The 26,388-nt window shown below is 40.4% G+C and overlaps 1 protein-coding gene across 3 annotated transcripts in view; it reads right to left on the minus strand.

Annotated features, from left to right (window-relative positions):
• sorcs1 (sortilin-related VPS10 domain containing receptor 1) overlaps positions 1-26,388 on the minus strand; it is a 159,925-nt gene that overhangs the window by 47,068 nt on the left and 86,469 nt on the right. For all 3 annotated transcript variants that reach the window (XR_013077045.1, XM_076727426.1, XM_076727425.1), the window contains exon 4: positions 5,848-6,006. Coding sequence is in view for 2 of the 3 variants with exons in the window: in XM_076727426.1 (XP_076583541.1) it covers positions 5,848-6,006 (159 nt within the window). In the remaining variant the exon portion in view is untranslated. The remainder of the gene's footprint in view (positions 1-5,847; positions 6,007-26,388) is intronic.

Raw genomic sequence — 26,388 nt, forward strand, 5'->3', positions numbered from 1 at the left:
GCACCATAATTTCCATGACTTCCATGCCAAGCTGTGCTAAGCAGATGCAAGGGAAAGGGGATGAGGCTAGGGGAGGGGAGTTGGGGGTGGGGATGTGGGAAATCACTTTGACTAATTATCCTCCCACAGCAAGTCAGTCTGTAGCCAAGCAAGTGACAGTGAAGAGGCAGAAAGCAGAAGACGGGGGAAGTGAGGTGGGGTGGAGGGATTGACGCAGCCTTTACAACCTCCAAAGGTCTCTCAATCAACAAACGCAGCAGCGCTGCCAAAAGGAGGTGAGGAAATTGAAAGAGAAGCAGTTTTGGGGTGGAGACGATGTGTGTGAGTTAGGGTACGGGTGAGAGAGCGGGTGGGTGAGCGAGTCATCACCTGCCATATAGGGAGTGAAGACACAGCACAAATACAGTTAGTGAACCACAGTCTGTTTCAGTAAAACTTTAAAAATAGCCCCAAATGTGTCAAAAAAATCTGTCAAATTCTGTCCCAGTGCTAGTGTCAGCTAGTGTTACAAAAGTACTTCAGTATGAATAAATAAACAACAATTGTGAGATTTATTTTATGGACAAAACTTTATCTCCAGTGTCAACCTCATGTAAGGCTATGATTCCCATCCTAGCGGTTAGGTTGCCCAGATGGGGTCACAACGTGTACCTGACCGAGTCATGAGATGATTAACTAGATGAAAAAGCAGAAAAACGTATTGTTGATCCACAAAACCATGTTTCATTTTCCGACTTGCATTCAGGACTATCCAAATTAAGATTGATGGTCATAACTACAGTATATGCAACAAAGGGTCAAATCTTCCTTTTTTAGGCAGGAAAAGGTTAGTCACTGATGTAGTGGTTAGTGGTTAATTACCACCAATTAAATTTCTTCTCCTATATGCTTGTTCTTGCAGACAGAAACATTAAAATAAACCTGCTAATTATCTGTCTCTGTATGAAGGTAGCGATAAAGAAAGTAATTGCAACTGTAATTAATGTAATTGTATTGTAAATGTATTACTGCATTATACATACCGAACAATATAGTTCATTGTATTCTGTACAAAACTGAAGTATAGAATATGTGAATACAGTAGCATAATTATTCATCCATTATAAAAGTTTGGATATTTTAGGAATTTTGGAAAGGGCTACCCTGAATTTACAGTCTCAAGTGCCTACTGGCTATGTACAAGCTCCACCAGTGTGAGGCTTATGTGTAGGTGGTTAAGGTTATCTGAAGGCCATTGTCAGCCAATCTAGCCAGATCCTTGTATGGAGCCAGCAAAGAAAGGCTGCCTGAGATACCTAACTCTGGGCATCGAGTGTTTTCTTTAATACTGTTGGCAGGGATGTTGGGTTACTTGACAGTGGAAGGAAATTCAAAGTGGATTGCTTTAACAACTATAAAGACATGATCATCTTTGTTTTTAACTCAGACCCAAGCTAAATGAAGAGGCCTTGGCCAATGTGTAAAGTTGTATGTCAGAGTAGGAAGAAACACTGACACTAGTTTCAGTGTTAGAGATTTGAATGAGAATGGATGAATCAAAGCAGAAAGGAGTCAAGACACAACAGTTTTTACTGCAGAAACAGCAAAGAAAATCTGGGACTGGTTCACTCACTACAGCAAAGCGTGCTATCAAACTTTCTGACTTTGAGTTTTTGTGTTGTGCACCTTGCAGGCAACAAGAGTGCACACCAACATGATATGCAGGTAACGTTATTGTGGAGACAACATGAAGCTGAGAACACATTTTAAAAAAGTGTTTTACTTTACTTACTGTGTTAACTTACAACATGTGTATTAGTAAATACACAAAGTCCAAAATGCATTAACAGGCGCTAACACTACTATCAACCAAACTGCAGCAGTGAGTCTTAACAGGAATAATACTGACAGACTAACAACGTTAACAAGCTAGCAAGCACCAAGTCTGCTGCCTGACACATGGACTGATCTGGCGAGCCCTGAAGCCCCAAAGCGGCCTTTTCGGCACTCTTTGGCATTCAGCAGTTGGACTAGCAAGTATATACCATATGAGCAAGTCGTGTCAGGTCAGGTCAAATATGGTTTGTGCTGAATGGTCCCAGTAGTGAGTGCATACAGTTAGTCTACAGCAAGCCCAGAGGGGAAAACGTGTATCAGTAGTCAGTCACCACCTGCACTTCTTAAAGTCAGCTCATCTTTGTCACACAGTGCACGAGCGAGTTTTTTTTTTTACACTGTTTAAGTCTGTAATGTTTCCATTTTGACTGCTCGCACTTTGTCTGGTAACATGTAAAACCCCGGGAGGCAAAGGAAGGTGAGAGCTTCTGTCAGTGTTAGACTGGAGGCAGTATGTACAACAGTAGACCCAGTAAAAACTAAATAAATAATTATTTAAAAAAAAAAATTTTTGTTTCTTTCTTGCAAGTCTTGATCCAATACGCAAGTCAGATAGTCGAATATGATTATGATATACAAGTGGTTTGTCCATGTATTCATGCCTTGCATTCAGTTATTTATAGCCAGTAAGTTGGAGTCACAGCTGATTTCTAAAAGAGGTAAACTGAAATAAAAAAAAAGGCAACTTGAAAATTGATTAGAAATGTGATGCTGTTTATCTGCTTCAGGCATCTCACAATCACCAGAGAGAAAATTGTAGGGCTATGTGCTAAAGGCGTGTATGTGTGTGGTTGTGTGTGTGAAGGATGATGCTTGCTGCACATTGAAAGTGTGATGTTCATTTCAGGAGGGACTCAGAGACAGAGGCATGCTCACAGACACACGTGTCCTCAGCAAAGAGAATACCTTCATTATTCATTATAACTGAAACATTAAACCCAAATGTGCTATGCTGCAAGAAAAGCATTTTATTAATGCAAACGGTTATTTTAAAATGTCTATAAATGACCTCTCTCTTCTCTCTTCTCTCTCTCTCTCTCTCGCTGTCTCACTACTTCACACACACAATTGTTTTTGCCTGCGCTTTGCCTCCTATATTCAGTCATTATTTATTCAAAAAACATTTTCACTAGGTCCCTAGGCTCCAGAAAGGGAGTACTGAAGATGTATGTAGTTTATGGTGGGATATTTGACTGAGCACTAATATAGCTGCGTTTGAACAGTATCTGACTGTCAGCAACGATACTAAAGTTATGCTATATATTATATATACTATGTGTTTTTTGATACCTTACTTAAGTCCATTAATTGATTGTTATGTTTAAACCAGAGTCAGATTTGTCGTATGTTCACACATGCTTGGCCAGTAAAGCCGATGTTATCATGTCGGAATACAAGCCCAACTCCAAAAAGAGATGGGACACAGTGTAAAACATAAATAAAACAAAATGTGATAACTGTTGGTTCTTTTGGACATATATTCAATTGGAAACAATACAAAGACAATATATTTAATGTTTCACCTCATGGACTTCATTGATTTTTGTAAAAGTTGGGACAGGAGCAATGAAAGACTGGGAAAGCTATGGAATGCTCCAAAAACACCCGGAACATTCCACAGGTAAACAGGTTCATTGGTGGTGGTAGTATCATGATTGGGTATGAAAGAGGCATCCTTAAGAGCATTTTTTGGTGAAACTGAAGTTGTGAAATGTGCTGTCTTCACTTAGAGACTATTTTTAGTGGAGTACAGAGGACTGTTAGAGAGCTTCATCACATGGAGCAACAACAATCACCTGAAGATCAATATCAACAGAACCAAATAGCTTGTGGAGAACCACAATGCCTCAAATATGGATGCTGCTGTAAAGAAGCTATAAATTGTAAAGCGAGGATGCTTCACGCACGTCCTCACCCCGGAAGCACAGAAGATCTATAGAATCAGCACAGTTTCAAGGTGGGCACTCAAAATTAGTGCCACCAATTCAGTATTTGACTAAATGTGAAGTATGGTCAAAACCCCCCCTTCTGTTCCTGAGTTAAGGTGTTGAATAATGGCCAGAAAAGTGTTTTTGCAGAACATTATGAGCGTCCTTTGACCGTTGACCACCAAACTCTAATCAGTTCATCCTTGAGTTCAAGTGTACGTTTGTGCCTGATGTAACAAAATTCCCTCAGGGTGTTCCTGAGATATTGTGCTCACAAGAATGGGACGGACGTGTGGTCACAGTGACCTTTGATGACCAAAAATCTAATGAGGGAATTCTTGCAGTGTCCTCACTATGTAACTCCAGGCCTTAAACATGAATTGGGCCATTCAGAGTAGGTTGTGAATTACTGATATGGTGTATTTGATTTAAGTTAGTTATCACTGAATATGGTTGTGGCATCAAAAAACTCCTATGCCTAAAAGCTCAAAGTCATGGTGTAAGGAAGCTCAGTTCTGCCCGGAAAAAAAGAGAAAAAGATCAGGAATGAAAAAGTCAAAATTATGATATAGGTAATCAGAATTACTTAAATATTAAGTGAGAAAATCTTAGTAGAAATATTTATGGGATGTGTCAAATATGTCAAAAGTTTTGAGAAATTAGTCTAAATTCTACCGAAAAACTCTTATTTTAGCGTCACATCATGTTGGTTTAGCTTAATGTTCTTGTTAATATTCATTTTCTTTTCAACTGTTTTTCTCATTCAAATTTTAAAAAAATTGACTTCGACATAAGTTACGCAGTTTTAACTTAAAAAAGATATGTGCTATTCATTAAAAATTACAACTTAGCGACTCTTATTTTGGTAATACAGATTTTGATACATCACTTACTGACTGTATCTTAATTTTGGCTAAACTTTGAGTTAGAACTCATCATTTTGACTATCTCAAAATTTGCTTTACCTTGACCCCCTTTATGCTTTGTATTAATATGTACATTAAAATATAATTTGGCTGATCAGATTGCAATCAGACAGTGTGTGATCATCTGAAAGTGCAGTTGTAGTTGCACCCAAGACACATGAAGGGCGGACTGTGATCCAATCAGCCGCACCATCTCTGGAAGCCGTCCAGGACACACTGTGACCACAGAGAACACAAGAGTAAATGCAACTGCGTTTCCAATCTACATACAACAACTACGTGGGCCAAAAAAACCAATAACCGAACAACATATAGTCGTGTCTTCTGCAAATAAGATCAGAAGTTGAACGGTGCATGTGTAGGTTTGACACGCAGTCTTCATCCACAAAGGCCCCATCATGATCCTCCCCCACCGGTCCTGACTACATTCCTCTGGACAGTAGTAGCACTGACCACAGCTGATTAAAGCAGCTACATAAAAGAGCATTCTCCTCTGCTTTCGTTGTCGGTATTTCAGTTGTTCCAGACGGCTTCTTCCTCGGCTTCAGAAAGCCATCAGAAGTCCATCGATAGCGCCGCTTCATCTTTTTTCAGTTTTGCTTTGTTGTTGTTTTTTGAACCCATGCAAAAGAGAGGAGGGCATCAGAAGGAAGAAGAAGGACAGTCATAAGAAGGAGAAGCTGGACAGAGTGATTGGATCTCATTCATCTCATTCATTCCCTATGTGGACACTGCAATGTGTGCAATGAGGTCAAATCATATCTGGATACAATGGAAGATCAACGTTTTGACTTCATATCATAGATCTTGTTTTATCTGAGAATTTCAATGTAGAAAGTCTGAACTTTTCATCCTCTCTTTTCTTTAACTGGTGAAAATGGATATCTGTATCAGTGAATTTTGAACTACCTGAATCCATGCTGATCCACCTTTCTCCCAAATGAACATCATGAATTCTGACTGTGTGCTCTGAGCCTAACTCTTGTGTAACAGAATCTTACATTTATGCTCTGAGGCACTGCAACACCAGACTGTTGTTTCTTATCGGGCTTAACACTCAGTGTCTTTTCATATCTTTTAACAAGCAGCCGCTAAACTAGCCTTGCCTGTTCTCTAACCTTCTGGTCGTGGCTGTATGCCAGAATCCAGTCTTCCTGCTCGGGGTGGAAAAGCAGGCTGAGGATGTAGAAGTTGAGCCGGTACTTCTGGTAGGTAGCGCCTTCATCAGAGCTGATCAGTAGACTGCTCTCCACCTCTGGATCAGTTAGCAGCATGATCTGAAGATGACAGAAGTATGAGTGATTAGGGATAATGTTAGCAGGTTGGTGGTTTTCAGCACTTAACAGAAAAGCACAAAACAGCGTTCTTTAAAAGCCGTATTCCATTTGATTTCTGCCCTGCACACTGTGTGACTATTTTCCTTTGATTGCCGAATTCTTCCTCTTTTGTCTGTACTTCATCCACTCGCTTGCGTGCCGAAAAGACAGACCACAGTGAGACAAGTCAATCAAGACTGATTATCATATCTGAGATATAAAGTGTATTAATGCAAGCGTGGCTGCAGATTACCATGTTAAAAACTTGTCATCCACAGTCAGTCAGATGATGCCATATCTCAAATAATAATTTGCATGTGTTAGGCTTGATGATATAATCAGTATGATACATCTTGGAGCAAATGTGTGTGTGTGTGTGTGTGTGTGTTTCCTTGGTGAAAATGGAGTGGCTGTGTGTGCCTCGTCGTTCAGATCTCCGCTGTTTGTCTCAGTCTTCATTTTTCGCCGCCTATGCTCAGTCAGGCCTTGAAAGCACTAATTTCCCATGAGCTTCTTTCTTTTCTTAGAGGTCCAACATTTTTTGCCAAATTCTGGCACGGTCCTCAGAAAACTCACAAAAAAAATCCCCAGATAATATCACATGCAAATATAATTGAATCAGTGGACCTCAAGCCACACAAGCACTCTCATCATTAGGAGAGTGTACAGTAGCGAGAGTTTAGAGAGTGACGCTGTGGGCGTGTGCATGTAAATCCAGGATTTCTGCAAGGCTGTGAGTGATACTGTGTGCTCACAGTGAAGTCTGTAACCAATACTGCCACTGGCAAATACTCACCCTGGTAACCCTCGTTATAGATGACGCACATTGGCTTCGTGTACAGCTAGATTTATAGCTGTCAGCTCAAAAGCAGACAAAATCTCAGCCTTGGTTTCATCCATGAACTATACATAAAGATGGATGACCTGAACTCTCTACAAGTGAAGACAAAACCAGAGGTGATTCACGCCGCACTGAAGAGTCATTTTCTGTATCTAAGTCACGTGGTTCCTGCCACTGCACTATCCATTTAGTAGACTAGCAGAAGGTCTTGACTCTATTCAGTGAACGTGAACATGAGCACAGATTATGGCCAATCCTTTCGCCCAGAAGTCACTGAAGTAAGTGCACTCATTTCTCACAGACAGACAAATTACTGCAAAATGAATTTTGTTTGTTTGTGCAGCTCAGCAAGACACTCTCACAAGATCTTTAGAGTTCTGGAGTGAACATATTATGCTAATAGATAAGATAGTAAAGTGTTCTTTGAAGTAAAGGTACAAATACAGCATTATCCATCAGAAAGTATCAGGGATTTATCAAAAAACTAAAATAGGTTTAACACATTTGAAGGAGGGTCAGTGCATGAACAATACACAGGTCTACATGACATTTCTATCCTTCGTTATACTGAAAACTGAATTTTAAGATGAAGTTATATCATCAGAAGGATTTGCGATGATCAAATTTGGTGCATCTGAACCACCACCATGAACAGAAACCAGTATTCTTACCGCTGGTTCATGTCATTTTGCTTAATGGCATCTCTGCCGGTGACGGTGCTTGCAGGATCTTCGAAATAAGAATTAAACAGCCACACTAAAACTATCAAAACACTTCAACTTCTATAAATCTGTGGGGTTTAAAAAAAGATTTGTGGCCAGCCGCCAAAACACAGCACTGATGACACAGATAATGGAGGTGACAGTGTAAGAGGCAGATGAGAGTCCAGCCAGCCATCCTGCGCACACTGCAGTGATCAGAGCTAAAAGTGTCACTTCTGCTCATCAACCCCTCGTTTTGCACATGTAAAATGATCTTCTTAACACTTATATAACACTTAATATTATATTGGCTGTGTAATGCTCCTCTCTTCCTCCATCTCAGTTTTTTTTTCTGTTCTTTTTCTTCCAGAATTCATAAAGTAACAATAAAGGCTGTTTTCGTACAGCTTGTCGTGTCCTTTTTGTCATTTTGGGCTGTAGGTACATCGACTTGAAAATGGTCTGAGCTCGGCTTTTAAACTCACCAAAACCATCTTGGTTAGTCTTTCCACCGTTTCAACAATCACAAAGCCTAAATTCACCGACTTGCTGTTTCTGGTAGTTATCCTGTGAATGCTAACTACCTATAACATCAAGTAAAATATATTTTAGACAGCTCAAGTTTGATGGTTTCAATTGAATGTGAATGACTTCAGCTGAACATTTCGAACTGCACTCTGCCAACTTGCTTTTCCAGTGCTGAGTGGGAACGTCACTCCCTTAATGATAGCAATAATAATACACTATACTTATATAGCCTTTTTCCGGACACATTTAAAGAAGCTTCACAGAGAGAAAATAAATATAAAATAATCTCTTTATAAATACAGAGAGGGTACTCACAATGCGCTAACATGCATGCAGTTGGACCGGCTACCGAAACAAAGAACAGAGAAACTCAGACTCCATCACTCTGCCCCTTACAGTGTGATGTTATTCTCTGTTCAGGCCACCATTACTCCACATTATCTGCATTGGAAATAGCTATATGCTACATTAATAGAACCTTTAATATGATAGGAGAGAAACTGACTGATGTGATTAAACAATTCTAAATGTACTAGTATGTTTTAATTGTGGTTACAGACTGCCTCAAGTGCAACAGCCCTGTTGTCTCGCGATGCCTCTGTCACCAAATAGGTTGATAAAAGTCATTATGTAAGTGCAGAGAAAGTACTGTCCCTGTGTCACACACATGGTCTTACATTATGTCCAGAGGTGGCCAATGGCATGACAATCTCTGAGTGTGCATCATGCCGTCAGACAACAGTGAGAGAGCATACACGCTGCTCTCACAGCCGATACAGTTCTCAGTGTGGCACTGTACAGCAAAGTGTTTCTGGTCGCTCGTGCCACTGACTCATTTGTCAGCACTTGCTTGGGTAACAGCAGCAATGGTGGGCAGACCCACTAACACCAGATCATCAATCACAGGAGGCAGATATAATGCCTCATACGTGAGCCACATGCTGACCCAATCAAATCAAATGCACTCAAACGCAGTCTGAGAACTACAAATCCCAATTAGCGTTTTGCTCTCTCCCTGGAACTTCAACTCTAGACAGAGGTATAAGTGGCTGATGGACTATATTTCTGGAAGATGGAGGATTACAGGAACATCACATGATCATCAGCATTCTTAAAGAAATGTGAATTCCACCAGTCTATGTACTTCAAAAAGGTTTCGGTTTATTCTCTTTTGTGTGTGTGTGTGTGTGTATATATATATATATATGATTGAACTGAGCCTTTAATTTTACTCTGGGTTCTCACCTTCTTGCATTTTTGGCCAAGAGGTTGGCAGTGTCGACTGGAGATGCTGAGACCTTTAACCGCTCCAGCACATCTTTACGACTGACATTTATCAACCTCTTGTGAATACTTTACTCTCTCCTGGCTAGACCTGCTCCCCTTTTACTGCCCTTTGGCTTCAATTATAAGACTCAGTACCTCTGGCTTAAGCACAACCCGCAGCTAACGTTTCCTTAGCTACACTGATACGGATGTGAAATAATCCACAGTTGCTTCTGTGGCTTAGAGGAGCATCTCTACAAGGAGAGAATCCTACCCCTTGTATAGGAGATATACTGCACTTCATCACACACAGAGAATGAATAAAAAGAGGTAAAAGTGCTTTGGAAAGTGATTAGCGCTTTACTCTCTTTCTCTGTTTCTGATGCTGGTTCTTTGAGAAACATGTACACTTTGAAACATATGAATCAAAAAGACAGGTGAGAGGAAGTGTTAGGAAATAGACTCGACCCAGTGTGCTTCAACAGGAGTTTGCAGACATACAGTAACTGAAGAGCAGACAAACACAAAGAAGGCACTTGTCAGATGATAGAATAAATCTGAACTGGCCTTGATCCTATTCCACAGGTGGATCATTCTTTGTTTACAAGTTGTTGTTTGCTCAGAAATCACAACAAACAGAAATTGGGTGGAACCAGTTCATTAACTTGTATTAAATCACTCCCTCCAAGTTGCTGTCACTGTAAAGCCTGAAAATTGACTCGCCCCAGAGAGAATAAATCTCAAGCTCTTTTCTTTGCTCCCCTTTTTGAATGCTTTTCCAATCTGAACCCACTTAAAGTCTGGCGGCAACAAAAAATCTATTTATTGCAGGGTATTGCGGGAAATTAGGCATAGATTTATAGAGGAGTCACAATCCAATTACTGGGTGACTGTGTGAAATGGAAAATATGAAGCTAATTTCATTAATATTCTATCTCTGAGTATTTACGGTAGTGTGGTGGTGGAATTAACTCAAGTATTCCTTACACATATCTTAAATGTCTTCCAGCAGGCACATATACGCTTCATTAACCTTTGTCATTTTCAACCTTTTTGGCCTCATAATTTACAGCCTTTTTTTGCACAGACGTGCTTACACTCACAGTCTACTGTTCCACACTGTGAAATGTTCCTCTCTGTCCATAAGTGTGCTAAATGTGGATTTATTTATTCATCCAGTGCTGATAAGAAAAGTTTGATGGCGAGCTAAGTTCCCAAAGATGCTGTATATGCTAACTATGACAGCTGTATTTCCATGAAGCACTTGTGATATTTTTCACTAATAGGTGTTCTGCTGGACCAAAAGTAAAGTGGTTTAATGCTGCAGTCTCACCTCTACTAAAACAAGCTGTTTGAGGTTAATTAATATAACTTTATTAAAGAACCACTGAAATAAATGGTTAGAAATACCATGAAGACTACATAATAATAATAATAATAATAATAATAATAATAATAATAATAATAATAATAATAATAATAATAACTGCGTTTTAAAAAAAAACTTTTTAATGTTTTTCTTTCTTTATGTATGTATGTATGTGTGTGTGTATATATATAGATAGATAGATAGAGAGATAGATATACGTGCATATACATATATACATGTGTATATACACAAACGTATGTATGTATATACATATAGCAACGATCAACACATGTTCATTGCAGTCCTGTGAGAACCACATTTCTTCTTTCAGTCAACTTTTCATGAGCTCAGAAGAACAGTCCTGTTTTCAGCTTCGTCACAATGCATTTCCCAGCTAATCAAACAAGGTGTTTACATACTTTGTTTCACTTATGGATGTTTCATCTCTAAGTTTATCAGATAAGATAAAATCTGTTGCATGCAGTGGGGTAAAAAGTATAATATTTGCCTCTGAGATGTAGTAGAGTAGAAGTATGCAGTTGCATGAAACGGAAACACTGAAGCACAAGTACTTTAAATTTGTACCTGTTTTCAGTCTCAGTCTTGTCTTTTTTGTGTGTGTGCACTCAGTGTGATTTGGTTGTGCAGCAGCCCCTCTCAGCTTCCTTCTTGCCACAGTCTCACACTGTCTCCAGTATAGAGCTTCTCCTTCAATTTCACACCATGGGCTCCATACTGTTTTTGTTTGACTTGTCTTTGTTCCAGTATTTCCTGGACTGGCTTGGTTACTGTGCTTGGAAGCAACTGCTTTTTTAGAACTGTGTTCTCAGGCGACACCCCATAAGGAGCAGAGCTGGCGATGCTCCTACATCATCTAATGGTGTGTTCCTGAGGTCCTTTATCTGCATGCGCTTTCTTTAGCATGAGTTTGACGGTTTAAACTCCCCTCTCTGCTAATCCGTCTGACTGTATGTGTTCAATTCCCCAGTCCTTTGAGATCTTTTTGTACACATCTATCTTTTGAGTACACTGAGTAAGTCTTCGTTTTTGTTGGGTGCAAGGAGACTGATCTGACACTGATCTTTTGCCATGGCCTCTGGCTGCAGTGGCTCAATGCAAGGTGCCCTTCTGTGTGTGTTACACACTGAACAACTGCTAACTCTCTCTTTTAGCTCTTGGCCAAAAGAGCAGATTCTTCACTCTCCTCCTTCAGTTTCCCAACCCAAAGTGACTCACATGAACGCCATCAAGCATGTCCTGTCAGTAATTGTGATACAGTGATTCGGCCTCTGTTGAAGAAGGTTCCATTGTAACATGTTTTCTCTTCTTCTCTGTAGTTCCAGTAGTCTTGAATGTTTCTGGGGATTTGGCTCCTCCGTTCTGGCCAGCCTGCATGAACCACCTGTCTCAGTGTGTTTCATCATCAGCTGTCTCCTTTCTACTGTTTTGTAGCTTGTCAATAGACACACACACACACACACACTTGCTACAAACATGTGTACATGAGTCTCTTGATCATTTGTTGCTGTGTCTGATAGGTAAGCTCTTGATAAGGCATCTGGAACTATAATTTCTTTACCAGATGGGTATTTAACATTCATCTGGTTCTTGCGTGCTCTCAGCAGTAACCTCTGCATTCTTGCAGGTGCACAGCTGAGTGTCTTTTTTTTAGGATTTTGTGGTTTGTGAACACATTCAACTTCACTTTCTTTGTCATACACAAACAGATGAAATCTTTCAAGTCAAATAACTTTTGCTGAAGTTTATTTCTCAATTTATGGATAGCATTGCACAGTTTACTCACAGCTCCTGAGGCAAATGCAACAGGTTCTTCTTCCTTTAGAGGCACTGGTCTTATGCTCCCTCGGTTGAGGTCCAAATAATATAGTAGAGGTGCTTCTGTGAGCATTGTTTTCAGTTTGGTATGAGCTCCTTCATGTTTCTTTTTCCAATACCACATCACACAGCAGTGCTGTATGGTCACATACATTATATTAGATATGTTATCATTACCAGCAATCTTTCCCTGTCTTTTTTTGCACTGTGGCATTGACATGTTCTTTATTGCCTCCAAATCGCTCCGCTTTCAGTCCACCGTTAGATAAAAAGTGTTTGGTACAGATTTTATTTCCTCTGGTCCTGTGTCTCATTTTTCTAAATGTAGTTTCAGGTTTGTAGCCCTGGTTTGTTCCAAAACTTGTTTCATTCTCTCATGGTGCGGTTCTTCAGTGTCAGCCCGCACCAGGGTGTCATTGATGTATGTTTCCGCACCATCCAGTCCTTCAAAAACCTGCTTCATTTTCCTATCAGAAACCTCTGCTGCACAATTTACCCCAAATGGAACCCTTAAGAACTGATAGAGTCTAATTGGTGTGCTGAATGCACATTGGCAAGAGCTTTTGTCATCGAGTTTGATTTGCCAGAAACCAGTACTAGCATCAAGGGCTGAGATGTATTTTGCATTTTCTAATTTGGATGTGATTTCATCCGCAGTTGGAGACTGACAGTGCTCTCTTTTCTTCTCAGTTTTTAGATCTTATGGATCAAGACAGATCCTGAGACTTCCAGTCATCCAGGCTCATCAATTTTCTTCACAATTTCATTTCTTTCCACCCTACAGAGCTTCTCTTTCAGTTCAGGACAGGTTTTTTTTCTTGGAGATTGTACTTTTGGCACAGCAGTCTTTTCAAGTGGTGTGTTCTTCTTCTTGGCAGCCCTGGAAGACATCTTTATATTCAGAGAGTCACTATTTGTGTTCTCATCTAGTAGGAAGTTTGTCTTTGTTCCGCCTTTTCACATTTGGTGACTGCATGCACCTTCTTTGTATTATACAGCCGAGCAAAGTGGTTCACTTTTTGAATGTGAAGCATGTTAACCAAACTTCACTGACAAACTCAGCGCCAGCCAATCACTGTCAACCAACCGCCAAAATCTGGCGAAGTGGTATCATTATTCTGCGGAGTGTTACATTATCATGCCAGTTTGTGTCAGCTCCAAAGGCTGTGTGTGTGTAGGCTCTAAAACTACACTGAAACCTCTTAACGCAGAGCTATAACTCTAGCTTTAACCGTAGCAGTGGGATATCAGAAAACACTAGCAGGAATTTTATTTTACCCATGATTTGTAACGAATATCCTCTTAACAGGAGCATCAGATCAGAAAATACTTATATGGGTCAGATGACTTAAGATCTGCAGTGTACCTCATGTAGAATTATTTGCTATTATGATCACATATGTTGATGTCACTCACTCAATTTATCTTTGATTTAAGTGCTGTCACATTCTGTGCCATGACAATGCTATTCTGAACTTAATGCACTACATCTTACAGATTAGTTATGGCAACTTCTCTTTCATACCCATATCCATGCATTGAATATGAGCAGGGGTTCAAGCCAGGCCATCCTGGACTTTCTCTTGTAAATGTAATACGTGCAGCTTGGCTGACTGAGACCATCAAATAATTTGATTTGCACTTCAGAAAAATATATGTGCACTTTCAGGTTAAGACTCACAGGAAATCAGTAAAAGTAAATGGATTGAGTGGTGTACAGGACAGTGTTAGGATTAAAAAGTTCTGTATGCTACAGCCGCATGCCTTTGTTTTAATGTGTGAAACAAAGATGAAAAATGTGTATTTTAATCTCATAATAGAGTCTTGACAGTGTATGACCTGCATTGTGTGTGTCCGTGCTCACATAAAAAGTTTGTTTATGTCAGTAGTGTCACTCAGTAGCACATACACCTGTAGATAACCATTCACTGTCAGCTGCTACTAAATCAGATGGTTAACAATCAAAGCTAATCTTAACAGACATACCGTGAGGGGAGACCGGCAGTGTTAATAATGAGTTAACTGTATCCTTCAATTTCAAGACGGGCCTCTGAGCATCCATGTGGAACTATGTTAAGTTTGCAAACTGCATTGACAGCACGTAGCGAATCAAATCACTCTTGCTGCTTCTTTTCATGAATATTCATGGTAAACAGTAGCTATCAAACTCCATCAAGCTACGTGGCTCTAAGTGCAGGACATGAAAGCAAAAAGAGTCGATACACATATTCATAATTATTACTTCTCTTTTCCCGCTGCCTCGTCCACAGCATCGACCAGGTGCTTTCAACTGTTTGATCCGTCTTATTAAACGCAACTCCTGTCTCTTGATCTGAGGCATTTAAGCCTCGGCTAATTGAACACTGCCTGACATTTTAGTTCACCCAGACCCCTGCCAGACCTGACAAACAGTAACATGTCAGCTTCTGCGTTTCAGTATAATTGGGTTTCCATCTCGGCTAGTGAGCTAGCTGCCCCTTATAGCAGAGCACAAGTTGCGAGGCGTGTAAGCAGTGTGTGAAAACACAGAGCTACACATTAATTACGTATCAATGAACAGAGACAAGACAAACAAGACATGTTTAGATAATTAACTAGCAGCATTGCCACTTTAGACATCTTGATCTGTCTTGAGCTACTGAAATAATGAATTCTTCACAGTTATCATTAATAAATAACACAACAGCATATGCCATTTGGTTCACACTGAGCATGACTGAATGCTTTTGCAGGGGGACCTGCCATTTGGTGCACGCTCAGCCTGTGTTAATGCTTTTGAAGGGGAATTCAGGTCCCGTACTCTGGTGGTGTCAGGTGCACTGAATTGTATAGTTTTCACCCCCAATGCTGAGGAAGTGGTCAATGTCCCGCAAAGGCAAGTAAGACAAAATTTGATGGAATACCACAATTCAAGTAGATTTACCCTTCCCATCCTCCTTACCACTCCACCGCTCTCTCTCTCTCCTATCCCTGTGTCTCACACTGTCAACCTGTCTCCTTCTCTCTCCATCTCTCCATCCATCTGTATTTGTGTCATTCAGCCTGTCTCTCCTCCTCTGTTGCTGTGTCTTCTCGCAGGCTCCGGGGCGCTTGCCTCTCTGCTCATCGCAGCCATTTGGAGATTGTGCCTTAGGGCTGACAGATGTTGCGTCCCCTCCCAGCACCACCTACCCCCACCAGCCCCCACCCCACCACCTCAAACAAAACCATCATCCGTTAGCTTGTCCTGGATTGCGTTACCACCGCTGCGTGCGCTGCATTCCAGCCAGCAAAGCATGGCTGATTTGCAGTGATTCATTTGGCATGCATTGTGCCCTTAAAAAGCTGGTAGACACAAAAAAAAACAAAAAAACTTTCTTTTCCCTGCTTTATCTCAATGTAATGTGCAGTTAAAGGATGTGTTGATTTCCGTGTGCTGCTCTTGCAGCAGGTGGTATTGCTTCAGGTATGTCTGGTGTAAGTAAGCATGTGTCGTAATGACACTTGACCTGTTTAATCAGGAACAGCTCCGTAATTTCACTGTTGCACTAATTCTGCTCTTGGCAAGTTTATGCAGTGTTTTACATTGAGAATATATAGAAAGTTACAACAAAAGCTCTCCTTTGCATTCTATTCTTTTGAATATTAATTTACATAAATAAGTTGCAGTGTGTATCTCGATGTCTTTCGTCTTAAGGGGGATATCTGCTCTTTTGCTGTCATTGAAATTCCAGTGTGTTCACTGAAACAAATGTTATCCGAATGAAAGTCTTAAACTGATCCATCAGCTGACGCGATCCAGAAAACTGGGAAATTGTTTTCTCCTGATTCATGTAGTTATGCAGAAGTATATTTAAGACCAAAACAGATTTGGAAATGATCGTGAAGCCTGAAATGTGACAATTATTTTCAATTTATTACCATTTAATTGCTCCTCATAACACGCAATCTGGACTTAACAAACTGATCATGAGCTCTACATTGTTTCAAAATTGTCCCTTTCAACAAAGGAGGTCTGTCTGTCCCCGTCGTTCCTCACACTCGGACTATGAAACTGTCGCCAAAACAGAACAATTCTGATATTTACTACCCTTAAAAGCATTTCAACAGCAATGCCAAACTTCAGCAGACATATTTACAGTATCAGCAGTATGAGGCTGCCAAGCTTTAACGTACATTGCAATGACACAATCAAGGTTTCATATTCTTCCCCTTGAGTCCTTTAAGTGTACTCGACATGCATTCTCTATGCAACTGACTTAAAAAAAAAAAAAAAAAGTTATTTTAATTAATTCAATCTTTGTTTTTAAGGTCAAACAGAATGTATTTTGCTTGACTTGTTCTCATCCTAATATCAGAGTTATATATGTTAAATACTGAAAATCTGATCACATTCATGATTCTTGCACCTTTGTATTTTAAAGTCTTTATTTTTGGTCTTATTTTTGGTTTTACATATTTGTTTCCTACAAATCGACTCCATCAAGTTTTCACAGTCTATTGAAGCGTCCCAGTAAGCCATGACTGTGACAGTGGCAGCTTATCACCAGAGTAACTAACTGCTCCTCTTTACTGTAGCCGTGTTTGGCTGTCGCTATTAGCTGCTTGTTTGTTGTAATATTGGAAAGACAGTTCTGGCCAGTTTCATTTTGTTTCTGTCAAGTGTGAATGAATTGTGTTTTATGATGTTTTATGACCTTTGTAATTAAGCTCCTCTTTAGTCAATAAAAGAGGGAACACGTGAATTCAGGAAGTATACAATTGTATTTTTCTATTTAATAAGGAAAATACAAGAATATTTCCTTTCTTGACATTTTGTTTGTTTATTTATTACACTTGAAAAGCTAAGAGCGCTTGTCAGAACTGTGATCAATACTTTTTCATGTTCTGTTGATAATAATAACATATATATGGAACTACAATTCTGGCCATATCTTATACATTGCACCTTTAACTGCAAAACAACACCATTGCAACCAATCAGCAACAGCTGGTGTTTGTGCTTGTGTGCGACACAATATTCTCTCTCTCCTTCACACTGCAGTTACACATGTTAATGTGTAACTGCAGTGTGAAGAAGGAGAGATGGCAGAACCAACGATCCTTCTCCAGAATGATTCAGTCACCTTTAAGATTTTCATGAAATGAAAAAGTTTTTGATACTGTATTTTTTCTGCCCTTTAATGCATTTAAATTTGTGTAATTACCTTCAGTATAATAGCTTTCATTGGTAGTGGCAAGGTCCACCATTGCCACACTGGATGGGAGCACAAGACTTTGACAGGAAGTGACGAATGGGTGAAATCTCATCAATATCAGTCTCAGTGTTTATTCTCTTAATGATGTATCACAGCTGTATGAAGTACCAACATTGACAGAGCATCCTGCTGCTGCGCCAAAGTAACAGCATTCAACTGGTGAAACACGTTCTTGTGAAGAAGCCACAGGAAATGCAGTGTATGTGTATTTGTGTATTTCTTTCTTTCTTTCTTTCTTTTTTTCGGGTTTAGGAGCTGCAGGCCACAGGTGTGATTTCAGGAGGGAAATCTTAAAAATTGCAATGTGAAGTAGAACAAAGATGACCTTCCCTGCTGTGTGTGCAAAACAATCACACCCATCTACAAGCCTCTGCAAACTTAATAAACTTTGTATGCTTCACACAGTCAGACCAGCCTCCCCTCTGCAACAGCACCCGAGGACACCACCGAAACCTTGCCGACATCTATGCTTCACAGAATCATCTAGAAAGTGTCTCGTCCAGTTTCAGAGACCCGTGAAAAGCCCATCATGTAACATCCAAAGCCAAGAAATCAATGCAGATTGAAGGAAAATTAACATAAAACGGACCTGAGTTCAATTTATAATGCTCTCCTTTTCACTCACATGGTGCTTTGATGTTTTTTCATCTCTTTGTTTGTCTGCTTTCCATGATTTCTTAATCCAATTTCAATAGTCTGATGTTGCTGATGTTGGTCTTATTATCCAATGCCTATATTCTAAGAGCTTTAAAATGACTCATCAAATAAACATTTGACTTGTCCGTGGCCCAAATGACTTGTTATCAGACTAACTGGCTTAGAGGGAGCAGTCCTATGTTGTTTTTATTAAGATATATATATAATACATATAACATCAGGTCAATAAAGTTATTATCTGTACTATAAATGCAGTCATAAAGGAAAATGTCGAAGCAAAACTAAACAATCCAGTCAAAAATTCATTTAAAACAGCATGAATGAGGAGAGGAGATGTCTTGGTGATACTATCATCAGGTTGCTCTGTTCCTCTCACGCTCAGTGAATATTTATCGAGCCTAACCTTCCCATGAGGTGACACACAGCTACTGCAGAGAAAGGCATGTTTATTAAATCATGGTGAATTTTTGTTATGACATTCCTCTAAGTTTTTGCATCACGCTGTTAGTCTTTGGACACTCTCCCTTTTCTCTGATAGTTTACGGATTCAGCTTCTTTCTGCTCGACTTTTTTGTTATTGCCATTTTGAGGACAGTTCGAGGATATGAAATATTAAAGTTCACTTTTAAGTCTGATCTTGTATCCAAAAGTGAGACAATAAACAAAAGTCTTTGAAGCTTGACAGTGGGAGAGGTCTCATCTGAGGTGAATTCATATTCCACCCACCTGCCTGTTGTTGCTCTCGGAGCCACACAAGGCCGTAATTGTTTTTGAATGCCGTGCATGCAAACACATGCATGCACACACACAGACAAGAAGGCAGACACACGCAAACACAATTGAGGCCTTTGCTGTGAAAACAGTTGAGCCCAGCGATTGTTGTTTTAGTAAATACATTCATGAGAAAAAGCAGTTATGTATTCCTTAAAGACAACTCCAGCTGAGTGTAAAGTAGCAGAGACTGAATCCATCTGTCACTCATCCGCTTCCTCTGGAAAATTTCTCTTTGTTTTCAAACCATTAGAGGCATTACCCATTTGTATGAGGCTGCAATTTGTGAGGGTTGGGTTTTTTTAAACCAGCACTCACCATCCCGAGCCATTTACTGTAATAATGTGCTCTCACACAAAATCTCAGGCTAAAACCCAAAATAATCTCCCCTAATGTGTACTCGAGATGTGTTCTCTCATGTACAGGCTCAGTATGAAGCCACAATCTGAAAATTGATGATGTAATTGCTGTAATTGCCGTGTTGTCACTCTGTTTTCTCCGTGGGTGACCCCTGGGCCATCTCTCTGTTTTTTTCTCTCACTCTATTTTTTTTTTTTCTTTTCCACTCTCCACTCTTCCACTCTCACTTGCTCTCTGTCAGTCTATTTGCTGTCTCTTTCCCCCTCTCATAAAAGCATCTCCCGCTCCATCTCCTCCTCCCCCTCCTCCAGTGCTTTACTCCCTCTAGCCCCGGCAGCCACAGAGGCCTGATTTACTTCCACGACTGGGTGAAGAGAGGGGCTTTTGTCTGCCACCAGCAGCGGTCACATGGCGCCATGCCGGGGGTGACAGCAAGATTGGCAAACCTGCAGTCTCTGCGACCCTCCCTCACAAGCATGCATGCATGTGCTTGGAATGAACTGCGTGTGGGTGGGAGTGACAGAATTTGTGTTTGTGTGTATTTGCATTGTATTTGAATCGCCTTCTGTCTTTTTTTTTTGTCTGTTTCTCTCCATTATTTTTACTTGTATTTAATTTTAACCACACTAGCGGCATGGATGATAGTCCACCTGTCGCTCTGTCAATCTAATGCTACGATCCGGATTGAAATATTTCAACAACTTTTGGATTGATTGCCATTAGATTTCCTCCGCACCGTATTGTCTGCATGAGGTAATTTCTTCTGTCTTTAGTGATCTCTTGAATTTCCATGTAGCGCTGCAATTTACGACACTTCAGTTGATGAGCAGAAACTTCTCAATCTAGGTACACAGTTCCTGTCAGCCTCAGCTCTACTTTGAGATCAGTGCTGCCACACACTGCTAATACTCTACCAGCATCCTAACACACACAGTAACGTACTGTTTTAATTTCATATGTTATTATACTGACAGTATACAGACACACACTCTCATTCAATGGTTTTTCTTTATATGTATTAGTTCCTATATTCTAGATCAATAGTACAGACATCAAAGCTATGAAACAACAATTTATGTAGCAAGCAAGAAAAAAAAAAAAACTGTGGACACAGCAAAACATGTTTTATATTTTACATTCTTCAAAGTAGCCAAAGTAGCTTTGAAGACAGCTTTGCACACTGCTGGCATTCCCTCAACCAGCCTGATGAGGTGACCTGGGGTGCTTTTCCAACTGTTTTGAAGGAGTTCCATATATGCTGAGCACTTGTTGGCTGCTTTTATTTCACTCTGCAGTCCAACTCATCCCAAGGCATCTCAATTGGGTTCAGGTGGGGTGATTGTGGAGGCCAGGTCATCTGTGCAGCTCTCCATCACTCTCCTTGGTCAAATAGCTTTACACCGCCTGGAAGCGTGTTTTGGATCATTGTCCTGCTGCAAAATAAATGATGGTTCCACAACGCACAAATCAGATGGGATGGCATGTCACCGATTAAATGTGCCTTGAATTTTAAAAAAGAATCAACAACAGTGTCACCAGCAAAGCACCTCGACACCAAAACACCTCCTCCTCAGTGCTTCATGATGGGAGCCACACAGTGGCTTATTGCTGTGGTCCCATTGGGTTTTCCAGCTCGTAAGTCCCAGATATAACCATCTGCAAGCATCTGTTTGTAAAAAAAAAATATTCAGGCGGAAAAAACAAGACCTTCTGCTTTACTTCTATTTCTCAATGCCAGGAGTACTTACAGTGATTCTGACTGCTGGGGATAAAAGTTACCTTGTGTGTCACCTTTCAAAAGAGACCAATACCATGCATGTACTCCAAATGGTTCAAGAACAGATATCAATTTTCTTTGGGTATGCCTTGAATAGGCTTTTTAGGGTAATTGTTACTGGAATAGTAAGAGCTTTGTACTTGTACAGAGAGCTGAAGGGAAAAAAAGCCCGCCACTTATCACTACAATTATGTTTTTATTTTCATTCTTTTATATTTGCTCCCGTTTGACACCAGAGTTGCGACCGAAAGAGTAAGGCTAAAATAGTCATGCACACCATAAGAATATACCGAAGCAATGCATGAATTTAAGGGAATACACAAATGCAATTATAGCCAGATACTCATGCCCTAATCATGAAGTAGTGATAATATGAGCCCATAAAGTTTCTCAATTCACACAGTTGGCAATTTTTCCCAGCTGTCTTTGCTGTATTTGGCAGCTACAACTGTGTCCCTTTTAGTCTGCATTGTGTTAAACCTATTTGTCCAGTATTATACTGTGCCCTTCATTTGTAGTTTATGCTGCTCTGCTGCTGGTAGACTTCTCCATGTTTGCAATTGGTCTTATGCTGCGAACATTGTCCCTTTCATGTGGATGTACTGATGGCTATATTGGTAAAACCTGGGCTGTCTGACCGAGTTGATAACCACTGTCATGTGACTGTTCAGCTTATTTGCTTAGTAAAGCCAGATAATAAAAAGATATTCTGGCTATGTTGAACTTGTGCTTCATTGTCCAGGCCCCAGATGTCACTTGTTGAAGAGTAGCCAACCCATCTCCTCAGTCTCCTATTTCTTTCAAGTGTGATTTCATGGTTCCATGGGAATGTCATGATATATTGAAAGCATTTGAAAAATTAGATCATATGAATGCCCTTTGTTAAAATCTTCCAACCTTTCAAACTCACTTCAAATTCACGAGGGCACTGCAGAGAGTGTTACACAGTAGAAACCTGGGCCCACCCCCTTGTATGACTGGTCCATCCCACACACATACATAACACATATCATTGTATGGAGGCTGTACAGCAGCAGATGATGGGCAAAAAAAAAAAAAAAGAAAAGAAAGAAAAATCTATCTGATATTGTATGCTAAAGCTAGATTAATTCATTGTTATGGCACAGCAGGCATTGATTTATAAATACTGTAAAAGAGTTAGAACAGAGTCGCCACAGCTGGAAATTCCTGCCTGACTTGATTACTTCTATATTGAAAGCATAGGCGGTTTCTGTTTAGACAACACTGGGCTGCTCTCTCTCATTCAAGTCAATCTAGCTCACCCAACGCTCGAATAGAATTAAAATGTCAGTGTTCTAACTGAATGGATGCATTGTACCGCACAATCTATAGCAAAAAATAAACATGATAGATTGGTTTTATTTAATTTTCACATGATCTGAGCAATATACCTGCGTGTGCAGCTTGTAATAAAGACTGCACAGACTGTCACAGGTAGATAATAATCTAATCTCTGCACTGAAAATGTTTTAGAAAAAGATTTGAAAAGTTTTAGAATCCACCAGAGATACTAGTTGCCTTCCACAGCATGATATCTGCCCTTTGTGTTGAAAATTTGAAAGGCGAGCAGGCAGTATTAATTTCTGTAAATAAAAGGTCCAGCCAAAATTACTTTGGCACATCAAAACCTAAATTCTGGCGCCATGCCTAGAGCGGTCATCCCCCTATCAGAAGGCTGGAGGTTTGATCCCTGGCCTCGCAGCCTACATGTCGAAGTATCCTTGGGCAAGATACTGACACTGAAAAGGTGTGTGACTGTGTTAATGCTCAAAATTAACAGTATGAGCTCACAATGAGCAGGTGGCCTTGCCACCATTGTGTGAATGAGTGAATGCAGGCTTCTGTTGTAAAAGCGCTTTGAGTCGCCGTTGTGAGGGAATTTTCTATCATGGGCCCTCTGCACAGTTAGGAACCCAAAGGTCTCAAGGTTGGACAAGACAGAGACCTCAGACAGAGACACGTTAACATAAAATTTAGAGACCATTCTAGCAGATAGGTAACCTCTCCCCCTGTTCTTACCATGGAGGTAGCCAAGGTCTTCTAGATAAACTGTGCAGACATGGACCAGACCAATTCTAGGAGGACTGCTCGAGTTCACATTTTAATAGGTCAAAGTGTCCTCAGTTGGAGGTCGGGCATACGTAAGTACAGTAGGAGTTATTGTCTTGGTTCACTTGTGGACATTGTGTTGCTCATCAACTTCTCCTTGATGCATCAAGCCTTTAATAAATACTTCTGCATAAGACATCTGAAATCTCCTGGTGAACTCCCTCCTTCTGCTCACAAGAATTTCCACCACAGTCGTCAGACTAGAAAAGCGCTATGTGAATACAGTCCATTTACCATTTCAGGAGATGGTAAAAGCAATGACATTTAACAAAGTTTCTGTTCAGTCACCTTGAAGAATGGACCTGTTGACATGAGGCACCCCTTCTCTTCTCTTTCAGGCACTTCATTATTACATATATTAAATGTATATATTGAAACTTTGACAGAAGCCAAGTCACAATTGTGAATGGTTGATGTAAAAGCTTTTCACATGTCCAGGTAAAGGTTCAAGTAATACTTGTAATTATGGTAACTCTGGCAAGAATTGAACACCGCATTAGATGCTAACACTCAGCCCAAAGCTTAATTTAGTCTTGGCTTTACTTTCAGGCTGAGCTGTCTGAGATGTCTTGAAATGGACACTGTTCAGATGATAAACCCTTTTGATTTAGACCAAAACTTAAATTAAAACTTTCTTTTTCTCGCACTCTCACACCACCTTTACATTTTGTGATAGACTTGTGAAAAGGACCTGTGGTTAGCAAAGCTGTGTCTCTATTTTTCATCCTTCCAACAACTCCTTCCTTGCATGTAATCACTATAACCTCATGGGGCAGCTGGTGTTGCTATAGACTTTTCAGTCTTGTTTATATTTTCTATATCATTAAAGATGTCATACTTTGGCAGCATGGGGCGAGTCTGAGAGAGAAGTACGACCCAGAGGGTTTACGAACGTGTGTGACAAAGATTATTAGAATGTGTGCCCGTGTGTGAATGTAAGTGAGGGTGACAGGAGGTAGAAGCAAGGATAGTAGACAGACAACAATAGACACAATGTATATGTGTGTACATCTGAGAGGCTGATGGCCTGCTTGTGTGGATCTCAGAGTGTGTACCTAAGTGTTTCTCAGTGTTCCAGTGTGCAAAACAATAACGACCCATCAGTTTTTTTGCAGGTCTTTCTCTGCTCATTGTGCTGTGAGTTTAATCTGAGGCATGCCATTGTAGAGCGAGCTGGTTTCCTAGACTCAAAGGCTCATGCTTTCCCATTGTCTCTCCAGCAGCACTACCACCACATTAGAAAACCTTCAAAATTTCTTCAGTGGCTTTGCCAAGGTCCAACAGAACATGCACTGTTAATTCAAAACACAAGCAATGGCAACAAAAGGAAGCAAAGAAAGGAATTTCTTCCTCACTTTGCCTCTCTTACAGTACTTTAAGTCACTTCAGTGGGTGCTATTTCACAGCATGTTCAAGGGCTCCATACTTAGTCAAAATAATAAATTACACTAAAGAGCTGTTGTCTGCTACCTATCGCAGAGGCATCCAATGGATAAGCGGGTTTAACTAATGGATACACAGACAAAGAAAACTGCAAACAAAGCACGCTGAACCTGAGTATGTGTGAATTAATACCAATGTAAAAACCAGAAGAGAGTTTAAAAAATCTGTGGGGCTTTTGTCCTGGAGCTAGGGCTTCTTACTAGATCTTCCTAGACATTTTTACCGTATTTCCAAACAGTCATGCCAGGTACAATCCTTTGTGCATGAGGGACTTTTTACTGGAACATTAAAAACCGCCATCATGACTGTCAATGTGGTCTCCCTCTCCAGTTACAATAAAACCAAGATGGTGCAACAAGTTCAGGCAAGGGAAAAAGAGATCCTTTGGGGTTAGAAAAAGATGTTTCAGACATCTAGACAGAGCTTAGAGTAGAGTCACTGCTCCTTTGCATCAAAAGAAACCAATTGAGGTGAGTATCTGATAAGGTTATCACCTTGGCACCTGAACTGAAGGAGAACCTGGGATAGCCCCAGAACACACTAGAGGGATTAGGTACGTCATCTGTTGTGGTAACGCCTCAGGATCCCCCAGGAGTAACAGAAAGATGCAGGGGAGAGAGACGTCAGGACTACTTTTCAGGGGTGGAGGAGCCAAGGACATCTCATTGAAGAGCAAGACAATATTCAAGCACAACTGAATCAGAAACACTGTAGTAGACTGATAAAAGAAAGTGGGTGAAATAAAGAGTGGATTATAGTAAATGTTCTGATGATGACATTCTACAATACATTGTTCATCTAGCGCACAGACTCCAGCGCCATGGCTGCAATGCAGCTGGAGTGGCCATTGCAGACAATGCTTGTGATTCCACCAGTAGCACTGCAGTGTGTTACAGAAGTGTCTCTCAGCTTTGCTCCACTGAAATTACACAGAAGCCACATGAAACTGCATGGAGCAGATCCAGTCGGTCAGGACACCCTGTGCAGACTCCCGACTGTCAAGTGAGCAAAGTCGGACCACTTGTGCTTCTGAAATGCTCCCAGTGGGGTACGAGACGGTGTGGAGGACTGAACAAAATCATGTTACAGCTGGAACGCGACACAGCCTTTCCTAGTGAATAAAGCCCCTAAAGTGTAAAGGGCAACAAACACTGGCTGTCTTGACACTTGTCTTTTAACACCTGTTGCACACACAACATGAAAACAATTTGATGTGCATGTCTTGCAGACAAAAGTAATGAAGATATTATATTTAACATAATCTGGCATGGAGTCTTCTGGGGAGGAAATGTGATGAAACAGTTCACGGGGAAATAGGGCAATGGCTTTGCTGACGCAGGTGTGTTTTTTCTCCCTGTGTATTTTTTTTGAAATGGATCTTCATCTGTTTAATTCTCACAGAATTATACTATAATATTTCTCCTGTT

The sequence above is a fragment of the Chaetodon auriga genome, chromosome 4, assembly GCF_051107435.1.
Source record: "Chaetodon auriga isolate fChaAug3 chromosome 4, fChaAug3.hap1, whole genome shotgun sequence".
Classification (NCBI taxonomy): Eukaryota; Metazoa; Chordata; class Actinopteri; order Chaetodontiformes; family Chaetodontidae; genus Chaetodon; species Chaetodon auriga.